The sequence below is a fragment of the Corvus cornix genome, chromosome 7, assembly GCF_000738735.6.
Source record: "Corvus cornix cornix isolate S_Up_H32 chromosome 7, ASM73873v5, whole genome shotgun sequence".
In the NCBI taxonomy this organism is placed as follows: Eukaryota; Metazoa; Chordata; class Aves; order Passeriformes; family Corvidae; genus Corvus; species Corvus cornix.
The window spans coordinates 18,800,944-18,820,868 of NC_046337.1; the positions used below are offsets into that span (position 1 = coordinate 18,800,944).

Here is a 19,925-nt window from a genome sequence, read left to right on the forward strand (position 1 = left end):
ACATTGTATTATGTTGTCTTCATATATCATTGATTACTGTCTATTCAAAACATTTTCCTTCCTTTGTTCTTCTAGTATTATAAAAAATAACAAAATTGTGAAAGATTAATGAAACATAGATAAATGAAATTTCAAGTAACTGCTTTTCAAATAAATGAGAAAGCAAGAGTGGTAAAGCAGTGCTCTTTAGCATCACTCTGAAATTTTTTTCTTGGATGTACATGCAGTTCCAGACAGAGGCTATCAGGACCCTGCATTTATCTGCCCACCTATTCAGTATCACATAAATCACATCCAATTTCCAACGTTATACAGTTAGAGCATGAGCAGCTGCTTTCCATCTACATAAATAAATATACTAGTATTTGCAGCAATGCTGCAGGAATCATTGTAAGACCACATTTGACAGCCACCAGGGCCATGAAGAAGTTAAGACAAGAGAAAAGGTATTCACAATGTTAATTATTGCAGAGAGTATTTTAACTTTTTGCCTGCCTGAGACCATGAACTTGAGACCACTGCTGGCATAGTTCAGTTTGCATTATGTTGTGGATGCAGATAAAATTTCTTCTTATCACTATATAAAGATATTAATGCAAGTATGGCTGCAGAATATGAGCATAAAGCTACTATACAGCTTGGCAGTCAAGAAGTACCACATGACAGGGGTTGCTATGGTAGCTGCAAGCATGACTTTTTTATAAAGCAATATTGCAAATAGCAATACAGCACGTAATTCTCTGACCATTTTAAAATATGACTGTTACAGATACTTACTACTTTGGAAATGAAAACAATTTATTATGTTCTATTTCACATACATATTTTCTGAAAAATATATTGTGCTGTTTTTTAATCAGCTGTCACATTCCACAAAGATTAGTATTAAGATTGCTGTTAAAGACAAAGTAACATGCTTTTAAGACAATAGAAAATGGAAGTGCAGAGCATGTCTGGAACTGCAGGGTTTGATTGTTATAAATTGTTTATGAAGTGTCATTCCTTATTTTCATCAAAAGCTTTTCTTGCAGCAGACTTCATGTGTGCTTCAGCATGCAATTTTCCCTCTCCAGAGGGATGAGAATGTGCCGCAGTTTACTTTGCTTGGGTTACACTGCAGTGTCTTTTTTTTTTTTTTTAAGGCAAGCACTAGAATATGTCTCTTTCCACAGTGCAACAGCTCCCACTGATCAGCAAGGAAAAATAAATATGCTGAGTGACAGAGCCTGCATGCTGTATCACATAGACAAAACCTGGTTGTGCTCAGAGAATGAAAGAAACAGTACCATCCCCCACTGAAAAAGATGTTGCTAATGCAGAGATTCATGAGCCATTAAATATTCCTATACTGCAGAGATTTCAGATTATTTCTCCTAATGCCTTACTGAGCTAGATAAGCCTTTCTCAATCTATACTATAGAACGATTATCATAAGGATTTTCTATGTCCAAAAAATCCCTGCGTTTTTAATAATATTTCATTATATACATCACTGTTTGCCATGCAAACGACACAGGTACTTTGATACGTGATTCTTTTAGAAGGTGGGGGCTGTTTCAGGGGTGCACTGTGGGATTAGATGAATAATGCCTATTAATAAAAGTAAACCTAAACCTATTTGAGGAATTCCTCGGTGCATCAAAGCCCTTCAGCTGTAGTTTAGTACGCTCAGATGAGCATGGCAGTTCTTAACCAACGTTGTATCAGGTCTGGATATAGGTCCACATGTCTTACAGGGCACAGAACTGAAATCCAAGCAGCTGCTGATTCAGTCACAAAAAAGTATTAACAACAAACCTATCTTTACACAACCTGACGCATTATCAGGTTGTAACAAGCACAGAATCCGTCAATTCTCTGCCAGCCTGGGCTCTCCCCTGTGCCTGTGCCCGCAGTTTGTGTTTGTCGGTGCCGCCTGTGGCACCGACAGCACCCGGCTCGTGCCCTCTGCCGGCTGCAGCTCCGGACCAGCCGCGCCAGCGGCCGGGAGATGCTCCCACCGCCCCGAGCCCGGGGCCCCAGCAACACAAATTCCTGCTGGAAAATACGGACAAACCCAGGACCTATTTAAGGCCTCTTCATGAAAACAAGCGAATGAACAATATCCTACCTATTCCCCCTGCTCTCTCTCCCTTTTTCATTTTTACAAGTGATTTTGTTTGATGGATGCAGGACAAGTCTTGTCCTTAGAAATGAAACAGAGTTTTATTACAAGGTTGAGCCAGGCCAGGATTTGAAAAATTCCAGAAATGTTCCCCTTTTATGTTCCTGTACAGGTTTGGGGCTTAGTTGGGGCTTTTTTGGAGGGTGGAGAGGGGAGCTGGATGTTGATGACACCTTCACAAAGTAAAATACGCCTACATTCCTGGGTTAGTAAGAGAGAATAAACAAAGCATTTCTGAGGCAATTTTAAGGGAGCTTTTCTTATTAATTCTTCCTTCTCTGTGAGCTGGGACAGTAAGAGAGTGCAGTATCCTACTGTTCTAGGAATTTTGCTTAATGCTTTGCACAATATTAGCTGAAACAACTATCACACTAAAACATGGATTTATTTTATACCTTCAGGTTAAGGAGAAGGTCTGCAAGTCAACTGTGTCTTCCATAAGCTTTTTACCTTCAAGGTATACTGGAAACATTTCAAAGAAATATAAATTTACAAATTTACAAATTTATTCAAATATATACACTTGAAATCCAAAAATATACTACATTTTTTGTAAAGGACTAAAATGTTGCATTTGAGATACTAAAAATGGAGTGACTTCAGTTAGATTATTGATTCAATAGTCATAACTTCAAAAATAATAGAAATTTCATAGGGTAAAATGATTTTATAAATGACCTTACATACTTCTGTACACTACCAAATTTGTAGAAAAATTATCACAAATATTTTGTGCTTATTCCACATAGAATTTTTAAGTTAACTACACACTCAACCAGCACTGACTCAACTTTATTCTTTAAACAGTAATTTAAGAGCATGACCAATATTTTTCAAAAGTACTTACATAATTAGATTAATATGTAATTATTGTTAGTAACTAACATATTAAAACCCTAGCTTTCTGGATTGAAAAAACATATTAATTCAAATCAGGTCTAGCTACTAAAACCATTGTCCTTCAAAGCACAGCCTAGTTCAGGGTTTTTTCCTGTTAGCTATATTGGCCCAATTATACAGCAGCTACACTTCACAAAAGAAATGAGAACAAAAAAAAATAAAAAAAAGCATTAATTACCCCATGCCCAGGTCCAGTGCACACCCCGTGTCCCTCACCCTGCCACCTGCATGCAGCAACCACCTGCCAGGGACCAGGCCTGAGCCTCTACAAAGGCATCAGCTGCCTGACATGGCCACTAAAACCTCTAACACCTCTTGTTCCCTCTCTAGGCAAGCATGGATTTTTTCAGAGGGAAAGGGATTAAAGCAACTCTGTTATGCTCGCATGGAGTTATTTTGGCGACAGATCCCAGGTCACCTACGCCAGGGTGAGCAGTGAGCAGCTGTGGAGCCATCCTGCATTGGACTTGCCCAATAAAGAGTATCACTGGAGCTCTTCCTGGGCAACTCAAAAATTTGACAAAAAGACACATAGTTGAATGGGGTTTTTTTCTGAATTCTAGAAAAACTCCTCTGGTCAGGAAAACATCAGCATTTCATTTCATCTAGATGGTGACAAGTTGATACTGATCTTAAGTCATGATGCAACGTGATCTAGATGTCTAAATCACCTCACTGCTGAAGTGGCTCCCCCTAATTTTACCAACCATTACTTGTTAATCTTTATAAACTTCATAAAATAAAAGACGAAGACTAAAATATTTACATAAAAAGGTTATCTTTATTCTTTTGGGTTGTTCGCAATGTAGTTAGTTAGTTTTGGTAAAACAACTTCCTGCATGCAGTTTATCAGTACACTATGAGGCAATAATTTCTATAAAAGCAGGAGCCCAACTATATTCTAGTTCTTTTGTAAGAAATGCAAAATGTTTCACTGCCCATTGCACAAGTTCACTATTCATCCTCATGAAGGAAGATTTTTGAGGAACAAATTATATTTAAAGTGTTTCGACTGCAATGTGTACCAATAAGCAAAGTGGACAGTGTGAGACTATCTCTGGGGAAAAAGCAATGTTCCTATGACTAAGATTACCCTGAAAATCAACAGACAGGATTTTAACTAAAAAAAAAAAAAAAAGCCTTCTATCTTGTTTCACGTAAAAAGACCTACCTATGGATCAGAAAAAAAAAATGGTACTGTCCATTTGTTTTTAAATTATTCCTTATTAAAAGCTGTTTAAAGTAATTAGCAGAAGTTTTCAATTACATTTTGTATCCTGGGTTTCCAAACCATAAAGTGTCAAAGACAGACGGCAATAAAAATTAATAGCAACAGGAAAATAAGTGTAATTTCTTATAGTAAGTATGAAATGTTATAAAATAAAACTATTTTAAAAATAAAAAGAATAGACATATAATTTTTTTTTAGCCCCATATTTTAAGCCATCTATTTGTCCTGTATAGTCCAATAACTTACTGTGTATTTGCTGATTACAACACTCAAACAAAATAAAATCTTTAATAGCAGCAAACTATTGCTTACTGGTAGGAGGAATGATGGTCTTGTCAAACAGTTTTTTTCTTTTTACCACTCACATCTCTTCCCATGTTAAACTTTAATAGCTGTAGGATAATAGCAGCAAGCATGCATCAGTTAGAGCTTCCAATTATTTGGAGTACCACAGAATATACTAAAATATCTATTGAAATGTTGTAAGCTAACTTGCTAGGGTACACATTTGACACATATACGGTAATTAGGTCATTGTCTCTTTGTTCAAAAAGGTACCACTGTGTAAAACAACTGATTAAATAACAGAGGGTATTTTACTTACATATATAGTGTCAGCCTGAATGTGAAAAAAGTCATATAAACCCCAGTGCAGGACAAAGCTGATTGGAGTACATCTTTTTGGTCATCTCAGCTCTCTACGGAAGGTTACGTTACAGTGGAAGCCTGACTAAAGTGCCATGGGGGTGTCAAAATCACCTCTCTGAAGTACATATTTTTTGTTTCTGGCATGATCCATCCTTCCTAAGCAGGGAAATTTAAATCTGACGTATACATTAAGGTAGTATTTGTACCCAAAGGTAATCTGCTATCAACTTATACTCATAGCTTTGATTATTTTCCTAAGTGGGATACACTCATGAGAAATAAGAAGTGTAACAACAGACTTTGGAATAAAGTATGGAAGCTACTCACAATATTACAGGGTCAAAACATACCACTTTAAAAAAAAAAAAAAATAATTTCCCATAGGCAGAATTTGGCATTTGTAGCTTTTCTGTGTAAAGAATTGTTGGAATGTTTCAGGAATTATGAGATATCTTGTATTCTAAAAGTAATTTTTTTTATAGCTTCACAATTTTCAGAACAGGAGCTCTGTGTAGCATCATTTATTTAAACCACTGTACCTGAAATGGACAGTACAATAAATTAAGAAGTAGTAAAAGACATTAAAAATAAATATATTAAACTTAAAAGACTAAGCTACCAATCTCTGTTCTGTGACAATTATTTCCTTGTTTGATTTACTGATAAATTCTCTATCTGGACTCTGTTGGTTTTTTTATAGTTTGCTCCTACTTTGATCTAGATCCAGAGGTTCGATAATCTGGAATCTTGGTTTTTTTGCATTTAGAAGTGGCTTGAAGAGAACTATGTTCATAAAATGATGCCATAATTATGTATTCCTGACATTTGTGTTCCTCCGCACATAAGAGTATTATCTAGTATTTAATGTTTATCTGAATAAAGAGTATTTAGATTTTTTTCTCTCAGCACAGCAGAATTAATAAAGCAGTATGTCATTAAAGCAAATAAGATCATGAACAAGAACAGACACACAAGGAACACAGGAGATGAAATGTACACAGTGGATACACTTATTCCACAAAAATACAGGCTTATTAGGACCCATTAAGGGTTCCTATAGTCCAAGTAGAAATTTTCTGTCTCCTCTCAATTAGTAACAGCTGATAATCAAAACTGTTGTTCTGCAAGTTTTTTTTTCCCTGTTACAGATCAAGAGTTTACTAGTGAAGGACCATTGTCTTGGACAGGCAGTCCAAGACTGCAGCAGTGGGTAAACAGGTAAAAACTTATAATTTTGGCAAAATCCTCCAGTAAGAGTACTATTGAAAAAAACATAATCTTTTCAAGCCTGTGAACATTCATCATGGATAACCTGTGCCTTTTACTTTTTGTTTCCTCTTCTGTCTTTTCCTTTGTCTTCCTTTTCTGATTTGTCATCTTCATATTTCTCTTTTTCTGGTTTTGTTACACTATCATAAGAAGGTGGAGCTGTGGTGGACACAGACATATCCATTTTCTCTGGAGGTGAGTTTTCACTTAGCTTAACAACAATCATATCTTTTTTGATAAGCAGATCACCCCCATCTTTCTGGTACATAAATGAAAGCTTCTTTACTGACTGTCTTAAAAGGTGACGTCTGTAAGCACGCTGAATGATGACAGCAGACACCTCCTCCTGTTTTCGTTTCAATGTGGTTGTAATTGGTTCATAGGAGACTTTAGAAGGATTGGCTGCCATAAACCGATCTTCCATCTGTATTCTGAGGTTGTCCATCTCCCCACTTTCCCCCAATACACGCTTTGTGAAAGCAAACAAGATGTCAAGGCAGTGAATTCTGTCACCGCTCACCATGGGCAGATCCATTGCAATAAGATGAATTGTGTTTGGTTTTGGTATATTAAGAGGAGGATCTAGAGAAGCTGCAAAATCAGACAGTTTGCTATATTCTATGAATTGTGTTGCATCGGGATCATATTTTTCCCAAACCTCATAGAACATCTCAAAGTCATCCTCGCCCAAGGGTTCAGCACTTTCTTCAGTAGCAACACTGAAGTTCTCCAAAATCACAGCGATGTACATGTTCACCACTACCAGAAAGGATATGATAATGTAGCTGACAAAGAAGAAAATCCCAACAGAAGGGTTGCCACAGTCACCTTTCACAGAACTCCCTGGATGATCTTTATGGGGGTCACAGTCTGGCACCCCACTGTTAAGAATTGGGGCGAGCAAACCATCCCAGCCCGCGGACGTGGTGATCTGAAACAGGCAGATCATGCTGTTGCCAAACGTTTCAAAGTTGAACATGTCATCAATCCCACCTTCCTTCTTGACATAGGCAAAGTTGGACATGCCAAATATGGCATAGATGAACATGACCAGGAAGAGCAGCAGCCCAATGTTGAACAAAGCAGGAAGAGACATCATCAGAGCAAAAAGAAGAGTGCGGATTCCCTTAGCGCCCTTAATGAGGCGCAGGATTCGACCGATTCTGGCAAGTCGCACGACTCTGAACAAAGTGGGTGACACGAAGTACTTTTCAATCACCTCAGCTAGAAACATACCTGTGAAACATAAAAATAAACTAAGAGAGTAACTTTTTAACACAGATTACATTTTCCACAAAAAAGTACAAGAAACCCCCCCAACTCTAGTGGTGGAACTAGTGGAAAATATAACTGGAGGTAAATTTTATCTGCTACAGATAATTTTAGAATTTTTTCCCAGCACTTTTAGAAAATAACCCCAAACCTAGAAGTATTAAAACTGATACAGAATTATTAAGAAAGTTAGTACTCTCCAGGACGCACTTAATTTCCTAAATAATCAAGAGAAATTAAAATTAAGTAACCCCTCTAATTTGCACAACTTGACAGAGATAAAGCATTAAATGCACATATAACTATGTTTCATTTTGAATATAGGAATTTCTTACCTATTATTGAAAGAATAACAACCACAAAATCAAAAATATTCCAGCCAATGGTGAAGTAATAATAACGGAGTGAAAATATTTTGAAGACACATTCACAAGTGAAAAGGACAACAAAGACCAAGTTAATCCAGTATAAAATATTTTGCATCAGTTCAGTCTGGTCATCTGTTTCTATCATCATTGTGACCATGTTAAGACAGATTAGAACCATAACAGTGATGTCAAATAGTTGCCGTGTTACAATATCAAACACCAGACCTTGCAATTTGTTCTGAGGGGAGAAAAAAAGAAAAGGTGATAGTATTTGTATGCAATGAACATCCATTTCCTCCCTCCCATTTCAGTTTTCCTTTCCCAAAGTATACAACCAAGCAAAAGGCTGAAAAATCTAAGAAAACCATTGTCCAGTAACTTATATGCCAGTTCAAAGTTTTCCCCTCAAAACCCAACAAGCCTATGTTTCTTCACATTCTTTGATTCTCTGCTTCCTCAGGCGTAACAAATATGAGAGATTTTTCCTGCAGAACAGATACATGTACATTTCAGTTCAGAATGAAGGGATAACTTGAATTAGGCCAAAACCATTTTAGAGTTAAAGGAGAAATTTTATTGTAATTAATGTACTACTGTGATTTTTCCCCAAATACAGATGATATAAGAATAGTAAAATTCTTACCACTGGTCGAGGTATAGGTTTTTGTGGTTTCTTGGATCCCAGCTTCTTCATTGCATTGTAGTATTTCTTTTGTTCCTCTGTCATGAAAATGTCTTGACCTCCAAGGTAAATTAATAAAAGAAACCCCAAATCTCATTACAGCCAAGCCTTTACATCCATTAATTCACAGCATCGCAGAACATGGTTTTAATGAACCCCTTATTCATCCTTATACATTGTTACCAAAACATAATAATTATTTCAAAGATTGTTAAAATATCTGATGAATCTTGACGGAAAAATGAAATAAATTAAGGAACAAAGAAAATCCCCAGAACTTCTATCTATGTCTTATTAAAAAAAAATAACATACCTGATTAATTCAGTTAAATAAATACAAAAAAACCCCCAACTTGTAAAATATACATTTCATAGACACTTATAAATCTAGCATCATAAACTCCACATTGCAAATCAATCTACCAGAAATAAAAAATCTTCAAAGGTACAAAGATACACTGTGAGGAGATATGCCTTCAGGTAAAACATACAAGGAGAAAGAAATTACTGATTTTGCTTCTCAGAATGTACATTTTATCATTTCAGTATAAGTATCTCAGTTCAGATGATAATACTTCCACAGTGTTTAAGAGGCTTCATCATCCCCCTACATTGTAGCAAGATCATCAGAAGCATGGGTTTAGTCTGGAGTTTCTTGTCTGAATGAAAGGATATCTAGACTGGTATGTATAATACACACATGGAAACACTTACCAGAAATACAATTTATATAGACAAGTAACTTGTTTTTCTTCCTCTCATGCATTTTTTTGTAATTACATTCCAGGTATGTATGATATCAAAGCAGTGGCATTTGGAAATGAACTTCAGAGTCAGGGGTGATTCTGTGACTTTGTCTCACTGAATTTGTTAAATGTAGTGTCAATCTTATAGACAAAGCAATGATAAGTCTGAATGAAGAGGTGTTTGATTCTTTTAGCTATGGTTATATGTTAGAAGTCAAAAGACACCATCTTTAACAAGTTCTCCTCATAAATCAAATATTCAAGTAAATTTTACTTCTTGGAGAGTAAAAGTTTTGGAAGAAAAACAAGAAGTTGATTTGATAATTACAGTGGACATGCGCTGTGACTGTTAAAAGCTTTCACCCAGTGGGAAATAAATAATTTAAAAAAAACGCTGCAAAGAAAGTGGGATTGATTTGGGGATTTTCTCCTACTGTCTCACTGATGTAATGGCTATCATGAGTGAACAAGCCATCCTTGCCTCAGCATGCTGTCCACAGGGAGAATAGAGGTCTCAAGGCAAGATACCCCTAAGGACTAGTTAGGAAATTGACAGTAGAACATTGCCTTCCTCATGGAACTAATGTAATGTAAGTAGGATGCACACAGGAACTACAGAAAAGCACAGTTTAACTACACAGAGACAATATATTTCAACGTGAGGTCCTTTACCATTCATATCCCAACATGCCCCAATGTCAGTGATATGAAGAAAGAACAAAGACAAGAATAATACTGCTGGGTAGCCATGAACTGTGTGATCTGTCCATTTCTACAAACACAGGTGTACCTATAAATTCAAAAGACAGACAACTAATGCTGGCTAACTTGCTACATGAAACTAAAGAATACCATATAGATAGAATTTTCCCCAGCCTAATCGTATGTCCAGCATTTTACTTTCTTGGTGACTTAAAACAGCTCCAAATGTACAAGGGGTATATAGCACCCTGCCAGAAAAAGCCTTTTAGCAGGAACCCTTATCTGTCTTCTGAGTCAAGATGATTCCAGTAGACAGTGTCTGCCAAGTGAACTCAATAAAATTTAAAATTACCTCATTACTGAGTAAGGCCACCTTGTTACACGTCGACTGCCAAAAATGCCAATAATATGTATATAACCTTAGCTTTGCTCCCCAAGGATGAGAAACGGAACCATCTTCCTGCTAAGTACTGGATGCCTCTGAAGTTTACTCCAAGGAAGGTGCAAATATCTTGAAGGACGAAGATGCCACCATTTATGGTTTAAATAGCAAGTACAATTTAATTTGCCATCATGGTCTGCATTTTCACCTATTTAAACATTCCTAGAGTTCTTGGCACAATCCTGTGTTCCTGTGTTCATTTAAATAATAGAAACAGCTAAAGCTTCAAAGAAAACCTACGTATTTTCAAATGTCACCCATTTTCTTTTTCTTGCAAATTCACTAACTCAAGACAGTTTCCCAACCCTCTCTAATCTTACAATCCAGATCAGTATTTTCAGTATTCAACTAGTCTGTATTAGTCTCTGTAATGAAGGCCTTCACAATACTGCTAAATGTTATCTCCTTATCAATTTTGAAATTTATAGTTTTGCATATTCTCTTCTTTCCTGACTTTTATTTGTTTAAGTCATCTGTACTTTCACACAGCTTGGTCACAGCACTGTAAGGATAAGAACAACAAAGACAGAACTTTCTGATGGACAACCTATCATTGGGCTGTACAGGGATGTGGAGAACACTCAGACACTCAGCCTAAGTTTAAATTACTTCAAATGCCTTAAAAAGAAAAGACTGTTATTTCATTATTTTGAATAAACAAAAATCTTAAAACCTGATTTCTTTTTTTCTTTCTATTACTATGAGAAATTTCAGACACTCTTATTTATCCTTGCATACATTTGCTGAATGCTCAATGACAATGTAGTATTGTGAAAACGAAACATGTGGTACTTATCTTCTTTTTTTGTTGGTTGAAGTTATCTATGATGACACCAATGAATAAGTTTAGGGTGAAAAACGATCCAAAGACGATAAAGGCAACAAAGTACAGGTACATGTAAAGGTTGTCTTCATACTTGGGTTGTTTCTCTGCCTATGTAACACAGAAAAACAGTAAAGCACCACAAATAACAGTTAAGACAAATCAAAGATTCCCGAGAAGGAAGAGAAGTTGCATTCAGATGGACAGGGCGTAAACCCAACTGTACAAGGGGGTAAAGCCAACTCTTCTGGAACATACACTACACTTGTCTTATGTCTGAACTTGAAAATCTATCTAATAGACAGACCTGCCATTCCTCCCCCTCTCAGTCTGTTCTCTTTGATGACACTTGACATTTCTTGTAGGTCCTACAAAATTTGACATAAATGATCAAATATCAAAAGCAATTCAGTTCCTATAGACTATATGCAAATCAGGAACTGACTGAGGAGAGATGCAAACAAATATCAACATTAAAAGAAAAATAGGCAAAATTTAGCAAATTTGGTTTTTGAGATCATCAGAGTCTGCAGCTCTGGATTAGCAATTGCAGTGATGCCTCTTGACTATTTGGGTCATTTTTGAAGACACAGGAAAAACTTATTTCCTGATCTGTACAATCTCAGATACAAATTAATAGAAAAACAGATCTCATTAGTTTGGATTTTTACAGAAGAATTGTTAAATTAGTAATAATTTCTGTAGCTCTACAGCATTAATTTTTTTTTAACCTGTTAAAAGTATAAGCACTCTGTGGGCATAGATTTATATAAAAAAATCTTCAGGGCTTTACATTTTAATGTTTTATATTTTAGTTCATTTCAACTGCCATTCAAGAAGCATTATATCAATCATTCATTTGTTTTCTTTCAGTAAATTTCATTTTTACTCAGTAGATTTTATATTGCACTCACTTCTGTAGAATCAACGGCAGCGTACATAATGTCCGTCCATCCTTTAAATGTTGCCTAAAAACAAAATTTGTTAATATTTTCTATCAAAGCTCCAGTTCTGAGAACATTCTAAATAAAACAGTGTCTTCTGCAATGTATTTGTATTCATAAAAATAAAGAGAATATTAAAAGTCTGGTGAGTTACAAGTGAAGCATTCACAGGAAGTTCATTACTGTGGAATATTTCCCCCTAATTATTAAAACACTGAATAAATTCTAATCTTCATGGAAATTCATATGAACTCTCTGCAAGATGAGTTGCAATCAATATCACCATACCAGAGAGAAGCAATTTATCTCCCAGGGAAATGGGATGTACTGGTTGTCATCTGTAAAGCACTACCTTAACAGGAAAGGTACTGTGCTATTTGGCATCCCAGTAAAGCCAAGTCCCTGACGTCAGGATACAGGGCACCTAGATGATCAGCTGGTCCACCTGCACAGGGATGGCATGGGTCACTCCACTGGAAGCTCCAAGAAGAGACTGAGTGAAGCTGCCCAAGCACTCAGTAGCTCATCCATCCTTCTAGTGTGTGCCACGGCATCCACGGGGGCCCTGGTGGGTCATGGACCACGTGCAGCTCTGTGCACATTCCAGAGCCAGCACCCAGCCAGGATCCACTGCTTCTCCTCCAGGACCTCCCCTGCACATCCCAGCTCTCCAGCTCCCCTGTAATTCCATTATTTGATGGAACCATTCTGAACTGCACTCTGCTACAAGTGCAGCACATGCTGCTGACACCAGCTCTTCCCAAACACTGCTTGGTTTTCCTCAAGGTATTATAATAAGGCTTTCAGTTCTAACTTTCTAACTATCAAAAAACTGAAGGACTTCTCCAGGAAAAAAAAATAGACACCCTGTATCGGCATTGTTCAGACAGAATAGGGAAATAGTCCTAGAAGAAACTCCTAAAGGTAAGTAGTCCCAAGAAATCTTAAGAAAATATTAGAATCATAGAATGGTTTGGCTTGGAAGCGACCTTTAGAAATTATCTAGTTTAAACCCTCTGCTATGGGCAGGGACATCTTTCACTACATCAAAAACATCCAATGATGGGCCATCCACATTCTCTGGGCAACCTGAATGTCTCAATGCATTATTATTAAAAAAATAAATAAATCTTCTTTATATCCAATATAAATCTACCTTCTTTCAGTTAAAAAACATTGCTATTTGTCTTTTCCCTACAGGCCCTGGGAAAAATTTTCCCTCAGTCTTTCTTATAAGCCCCCTTTAAACATTGAAAGGACACCATAAGGTCTCCCTGGAGCCTTCTCTTCTCCAGGCTGAACAACCCCACCTCTCTCAGCCTTTCTTCAAAGGAGAGGTGTTCCAGTCCTCTGATCTTTTTCTTGGCTGTCTTCTGGAACTCTAAGAAGTCCATACCTCCTTATTCTGGTGAGATCTCATGAGAACAGAGTGTATAGGGAGAATCACCTCTCTCTATCTGTTGGCCACACTTCCTTTTGGCTAGCCCAGGATATGACTGACTTGGCAATCAAATCCTTTGCAATCATACGCAAGCACACATTGCCAGCTCACTTCAAAGTTTTTTCCCCAAGAGCACCTCTGTGGGGCTGACCTCAATCCATTCATTTTCCAGTCTGCACTGATACTGGGGATTGCCCTGAACCAGGTGCAAGACCTTGCATGTGGCCTTGTTGATCTCGTTTAGGTTCATGGGGTTCAACCTTCAGGCAGCTGAGGTCGCTCAGGATGGCATTCCCTCTAAGCCTATCAAAAAACTCAGCTTGGTGTCATCTGCAAACTGCTGAGGGTGTACTGAATTCCATTATCAATGTCATTGATGGAGCTATTAGATAGTACTGGTCCTAGAACAAATCCTTGAAAGACACCACGTGGTACTGGTTTCCTCTTGGACGCTAAGCTGCTGAATGTAAGTCTTTTGACACAGCCATCCAACCAATTCCTTACCCCTCTAGCGGGCCTCCATCAAACTTTCTCTGGTGAGCTACAATATTGAGGGCAAGAAAGGTGTGAAATGTTTACTGCAATCATTACATAGGCAAACTGTACATGCAAGATATGATTCAACTGCTAAAAGCAGTGCCCCTCTCTAAGCTGGTAATTTATGCAATTGCCTAGTGCTGTTTAGCAATAGCTACTGTTACGCCCCGAAGCAATCAGATGGTAGCCCACTAGCACAATAATAATTACTAAACGCTACCAGTTCGAAATTTTTAAAGACATAATAATTACCAATTGCTTATGAGTACAAATAATTTCCCAGAAGCAGTTTGTCAAATGAACTTGATTATGAATATACGTTTGACAATTTACAGATACTGCCTCTAAAAAAGGCTCATGCCCAGAAATCTAGCACTAGTAAATTCTGCAACTGTTAATCTTTAAGAGGTTAAAAGCAAGCTAAAAACTTCCTCAAAAAAACTCACTTGGAAATAATAGACAGTAACTGGAGTGGGACTACTACTAATAAAATAGGCAAAGAAGAGAGAGGAAAAAGTAATTTAATTCATCTAAATCAATAGTTCACTCTCCTCTTGTTTGAAGATCAGATAAGTCCTAGAACATATCTATGACAACCATGGTAAAAATATTAGTATGCCTTAACAGATAAAGCAAATAAAAGAAAATGAAACCTAGCTGCAGTGTTTAACCACATATTTTAACTACATACTGTATTTCTGTAGAACTTGAAAAGTTACTAGCAGTTGGGTGCCAAGCAACTTTATATCCATCAAGTAAATATTAGATAGTCCTCCTCTTCCAAAATGGCCAAAGAATGTATCACATTTTTACCATAAGCAACATTAATTTGCTGCATAGAACAAAATTATAAAGTCAAATCCATATCCATTTATTTATTTTAAAATAACATTGAAAATTATGGAATTAAATGATACTGCGACGAAAATTAAAGCTGGAACATTTATGCACTTACCACTTGAAGCAGAGAAAGATAACCGACTGCAACATTATCAAAGTTTACTTTCACATTTTTCCACCGAACGCCTCCAGAAGTCCTGTTCATATTTTCACACATACTTTTATTACTGACTTCCTGTGGTGTGAACCTCTCATTATTTGTGGTGTTAACACAGTAATAGAACTTGCCAGCAAACAAATTCACTCCCATAATGCTGAAAATTAGCCAGAATGTAAGACAAACCAGAAGTACGTTCATAATGGATGGGATCGCTCCAGTAAGAGCATTCACAACCACCTAGTCAATAAACACAGAAAAAAAATTAAAAAACAACACAAGGATTTGGTTTTTTAGACCTAGAAAATGATTTAATGTAAAACATTACATTACGCTGAAGTAATGCAAATAGAAAAGGAGTAATGCATATGATAGAATCAAACATGCTATTGTTGGCCTTGCAAACAGACATGCAATTAATGTTCTTCCATGATTTTATAATTTGGCATATTTTTAAGGATTTGTTTTACAAATTATTTCTTTTTTTTTTTCCTTACCCTCATGCCTTCAAAACGTGACAAAGCTCTTAGAGGTCTCAAAGCTCTCAATGTTCGGAGGGATTTAATTGCACCAAGTTCTGAGAAACCAAGGGCATTAGCTACTAAGCTAACCAACGAGACCTAGAGGAAACAAAACAAAAAAAAAGAAATTTTCTTTTTCAAGTAGCTTCAAAATAGAAATGCCTTGAGAGGTAAAATTTTTATCTGGATATTGGGAAAAAATTTCACAAGGTCCCTAATCTTTCAGTGAAAAAATTAAAATAAAAAAAAAGAAGAAAAAGAAAAGGAAAAGGAATCAGTCTAATATTGCATGTAAATTTCAGAACAATTTAAACAAAAACATACCTTAATCTATAATATTAATTGTGGATATGTGTATATGTGCATTTTTATTTAAAAAATAAATAAATAATTTCCTCTTCTTCCATGTTTGATTCTGGTTTGGACAACTTGTGATACCAAATATAAACTGACTTCTACATATAAAATTGCTAAATATAACATTAGAAAATTAGAAAATTCAAAGGTGTATTGCAAAAAAGGAAGGGGATATATTACAAAACACCCTGTAATGATGCACGTGAGACAGAATCCCAATTTCAGCTTCATTTCAACTTTCTGTTCTTGTAACTACCAAATAGGGTAATTGCAGAAAAGCACATTGTTATCATAAGCTGGAAACATCTTACTTTGGATTTATAAAATTGTTTGTATTTTGTACTATTAATGTGCCTTGATATTTCCTCTTTCAACATTATTACTTTTGTGGAAGAAAGGGTTTAATCCACAAGATTTTTTGAAACTTTCAGTACAGCTGGATTAACAGCTCAAAAGCTGATTTTCCTGCTGTTTTCTGGTGAAAGTCAACAACTTGTGTCCTCACTGAGTCTCCCACTCCAGATGGCTCTCTCCTGTTGTGTTTACACATGAGGAAGTCTTCTGCAGATTTCTTTACTCTAAGGGTAGCTCAAGTAAGCTGCCAAATACTATACAATCCCATCTTTGTTCTTTTCTGTGATACCATTTGTACTTGCACATGGAAAGCTGAACAAAACGAGCATTTTTATTTGTTTCAGGGTAATTATCCGTTTCTAAAATCATTGCAAACATCACAAAGGGTAAGAATTTGTTTGTCTACTATAAATTCTTTCCCAAGCAGGGAAGAAGTGAAGAGCTTAGGCTGATAGATACAGAAGAGTTTGCCTAAAAAGATTCTGTAAAATGTTGCCAGACTATGATAATTTGAGTGGTACTGGTATGGCAAATTGTTCAATGTTTAGCTGGATAAAGACATAGGATAGAAAGATAAAACAAAGATTGATCCAAGCAGTTGAGGGCAGCAACTGTATGCTAAACCAGAACGTAAAATGGCAACAGGAAGAGAAATAATTAAAATTCCTTGTTAGTAGGCGAAAACAGTAACAAGTAAGTCTGGCAATAATGTCAGAAAAAGCTAAGCAGACCACCACGACCTTAGGGGTGAGGAGGAGTGGGTTTACAATACATGAGGTCAAACACTGGCAATGGATTGCTAAGTAAGGAATTCCCCATTCAAAACAGAGTATCAGCCTGAGCAGTCTAATCTAATCTTGAGGTTAGAGCCAATTGAAAACCTCCGAAGGTGCCCTCCAACATAAATTGTTATATAATCTGCTACTACAGGGTCACTAAATGCAGACACTCTAAACAAAAGTTTAAGATGGCTACATGAAAGCACTGAAATCACCAAAAAAATGAAGAGCCCATACCTATCCATATGGATAAATGGTATGCCTAATAAGAGTAATTGATCTTAAAACTCAATTCAAGATCAACCTTTCCCAATACAGGCTTGTACAGAGACACTCATTCTGAATACTCCTAAAATAGTAATGCATTTATTTATTTTTTTAATTTTTTTTTTTTTTTTTTTTTTTTTTTTTTTTTACCAATGACCACTGTAATGGGAAAAAATTTCCAAATTTAGGTATCACAAGGTTCTGGAAACATACTGTCTGGGATTCAAAACATGAAAAGATTCTAAAACATGGCATCAACAATTTGATGCAAAGGTGACAGAATCTATCTAGATGATTACTGCTGATTTCCCATTAGTTATAAAATTGTCAAAATTTTTCATTTAACTCTTAAGTTACAATAAAGAAAAATCAGAATGCTGTAGCATTCATAAAGGAAGCAAATATATTCAGCCTTACTCAAACACAGTCTTAACTTTTTTCCTTTCTTGTGCTGAGGGTATCTTGTTTTGGAAAATTTAATCTTAGGGGAGGACCCTTATACTTGCAAAGTTTATTACAGTACATCTGTTCTGGGAATATGTTAATTTTATACTTGGTGTAAGTATAAACCGGGAGTTCACAACAGAAGAAATGGAGTGGCCATGAAAGTAAAAAGCAGGAAACTCCATATCCCAGAAAAAACATATCACATGTTATCTCACATCACTGAATCCATCTGCTCAGAATGGGGATTCACTAAAAAGAGAGGCACAGTTAAATGGGGAGGACAAATAACAAACACCACTTGTGCCTTTCCCTCCAAAAAATCTGCTTTGAAAAGAGCATTAGGTAAATTTCAATTCTACTGGTAGGGGACAAAACTTCTGTCCTAGATCCCAGATACCATCCAATTAATAGAGTTTGTTTTGTCCATTTGTTGAATTTCTACTCCAACACCTTCGCAAAAAGAAAGAACTCCTTCAAACAAACGTATCATGAGATGTCACTAATTTAGTTTCTTTGGAGTGCAATTTCAGCCCTAGTTTTTAATGTTTTTGCTGAAAAACAATTCTCCCCTGCAGTTCTTTGTCAGTGCCTCATTAAGCCCAGGATCAACCGCCCTACCCCATGTGCTCACTTAAACTTCCCTCTCCTTTCTTGTGTCTCCTTCCTTCTTGTTCTCTGTCACCATATCCAGCAAATTGAAGTTAAATCAGTAAATAGTGCTCCCTCACCAGCTGGGACCCCACACAGTAAAACACAGAGCACATGGTGTCAATGACAGCACAAAGCAGATTTAGTTACACACTGGATAATTGCTGTAGGATCTTATTCACCAGTATGTAATTTTCTGTTCCTTTAAGCCAGATTTCTATTATTCACTGCATATATCTCTACCAGATTGAAGTTACATAAAATGACTGGCCTAAAACCAGAAACTGACTACTTAGAAAGCATAGTACCTACATCAACAATCAGGAAGTCCAGCCAGCACCAAGCATTAGTGAAGTAAGTCTGAAAACCGTAGGCCACCCATTTTAGCACCATTTCCAGAATAAAGACATAAGTAAAGATTTTATCAGCATAGTCCAGCAGAATTTTTATAGTCTTGTGCTGTTCAATATGTATATCTTCAAAAGCCTGTGAAGAATGGGTTACATACAAGTCAGATATTGAAAAGTCTTTGCAAATTACAAATTAAGCCAGAACTACATGAAAACAGCAAAGTAAAATCACTTTCAACTTTAAATGTTGTACCTTGAAAAACAAAAATAGCAGAAATTACAATTACATTCTGTCTGCCTTTTAGATTTTATCATTATCCGAAAACAGAATTACAATATAACATCTGAGGTTGCCAAAAAGGTTTTTAGAAATTTCAGTAATAGTCAACACAGAATTAAAATTTTTCACCCTGAAAAGCCCAGCCAGGTTCAGTCATAAGGCAGTCTCATTATTACATTAACTTCAACTAACAAAAGAGACCAAATACTATGTTGATGCTCTTTAGTTAATTTCAGTCTTAGGTGCTGATAGCAAGGTTTTAGCAGTGGGAGGCTGTAGGTGTGGACACTGTGAGAAGAGACCAGGGGGCTGCTTTGTGCCAGCTCCACCATCAATCCAACACAGGAAACAGCTGAGCACAATAATCAAGCTGGTTGTGCCTCCGGGAAAACATATTTAGGAAAGGGCAAAACACTGCATGGCAGTATGAGGACTGAAGGAAAAAAGTGAGAAAAAGTACCCTCCAAACACCAAGGTCAGAGAAGAAGGAAGCAAAATAGGTGGTGCTTTAGGTGCTGGAGCAGAGACCAAGACAATATATAGAAAATCCTTTGTCAATGAGCAACCAAAATGATCCCAAGCTGTGTGAAGCACTAAATGTCACTAAGAATAGTATAAAGAAATTCAAGAATTCCTATGTAACAGTCCAGAAATAATGAAACTAAAACTGTAGCAAAAAATTAACTAAGAACATGATGAATTCAGTGTCTGTTTTTGGGGACAATTTTCATTTGAAGTAGAATAATTGTTTTATGC

The 19,925-nt window shown here is 36.4% G+C and overlaps 1 protein-coding gene and 1 long non-coding RNA gene across 8 annotated transcripts in view; one reads left to right on the top strand and one right to left on the bottom strand.

Annotated features, from left to right (window-relative positions):
* Nucleotides 1-19,925, top strand: part of LOC104693911 — a 109,377-nt gene that overhangs the window by 23,697 nt on the left and 65,755 nt on the right. The window lies entirely within an intron of this gene.
* LOC104693909 (sodium channel protein type 2 subunit alpha-like) overlaps nt 3,826-19,925 on the bottom strand; it is a 69,609-nt gene continuing 53,509 nt past the window's right edge. For all 4 annotated transcript variants that reach the window (XM_010406847.4, XM_039554934.1, XM_039554933.1 and 1 more), the window contains 8 exons: nt 18,852-19,025; nt 15,664-15,786; nt 15,125-15,406; nt 12,162-12,215; nt 11,221-11,358; nt 8,496-8,600; nt 7,820-8,090; nt 3,826-7,448 (listed from right to left, as the gene is read on the bottom strand). In XM_010406847.4, the coding sequence (XP_010405149.3) occupies nt 6,265-7,448; nt 7,820-8,090; nt 8,496-8,600; nt 11,221-11,358; nt 12,162-12,215; nt 15,125-15,406; nt 15,664-15,786; nt 18,852-19,025 (2,331 nt within the window). In that variant the 3' untranslated portion in view covers nt 3,826-6,264. The remainder of the gene's footprint in view (nt 7,449-7,819; nt 8,091-8,495; nt 8,601-11,220; nt 11,359-12,161; nt 12,216-15,124; nt 15,407-15,663; nt 15,787-18,851; nt 19,026-19,925) is intronic.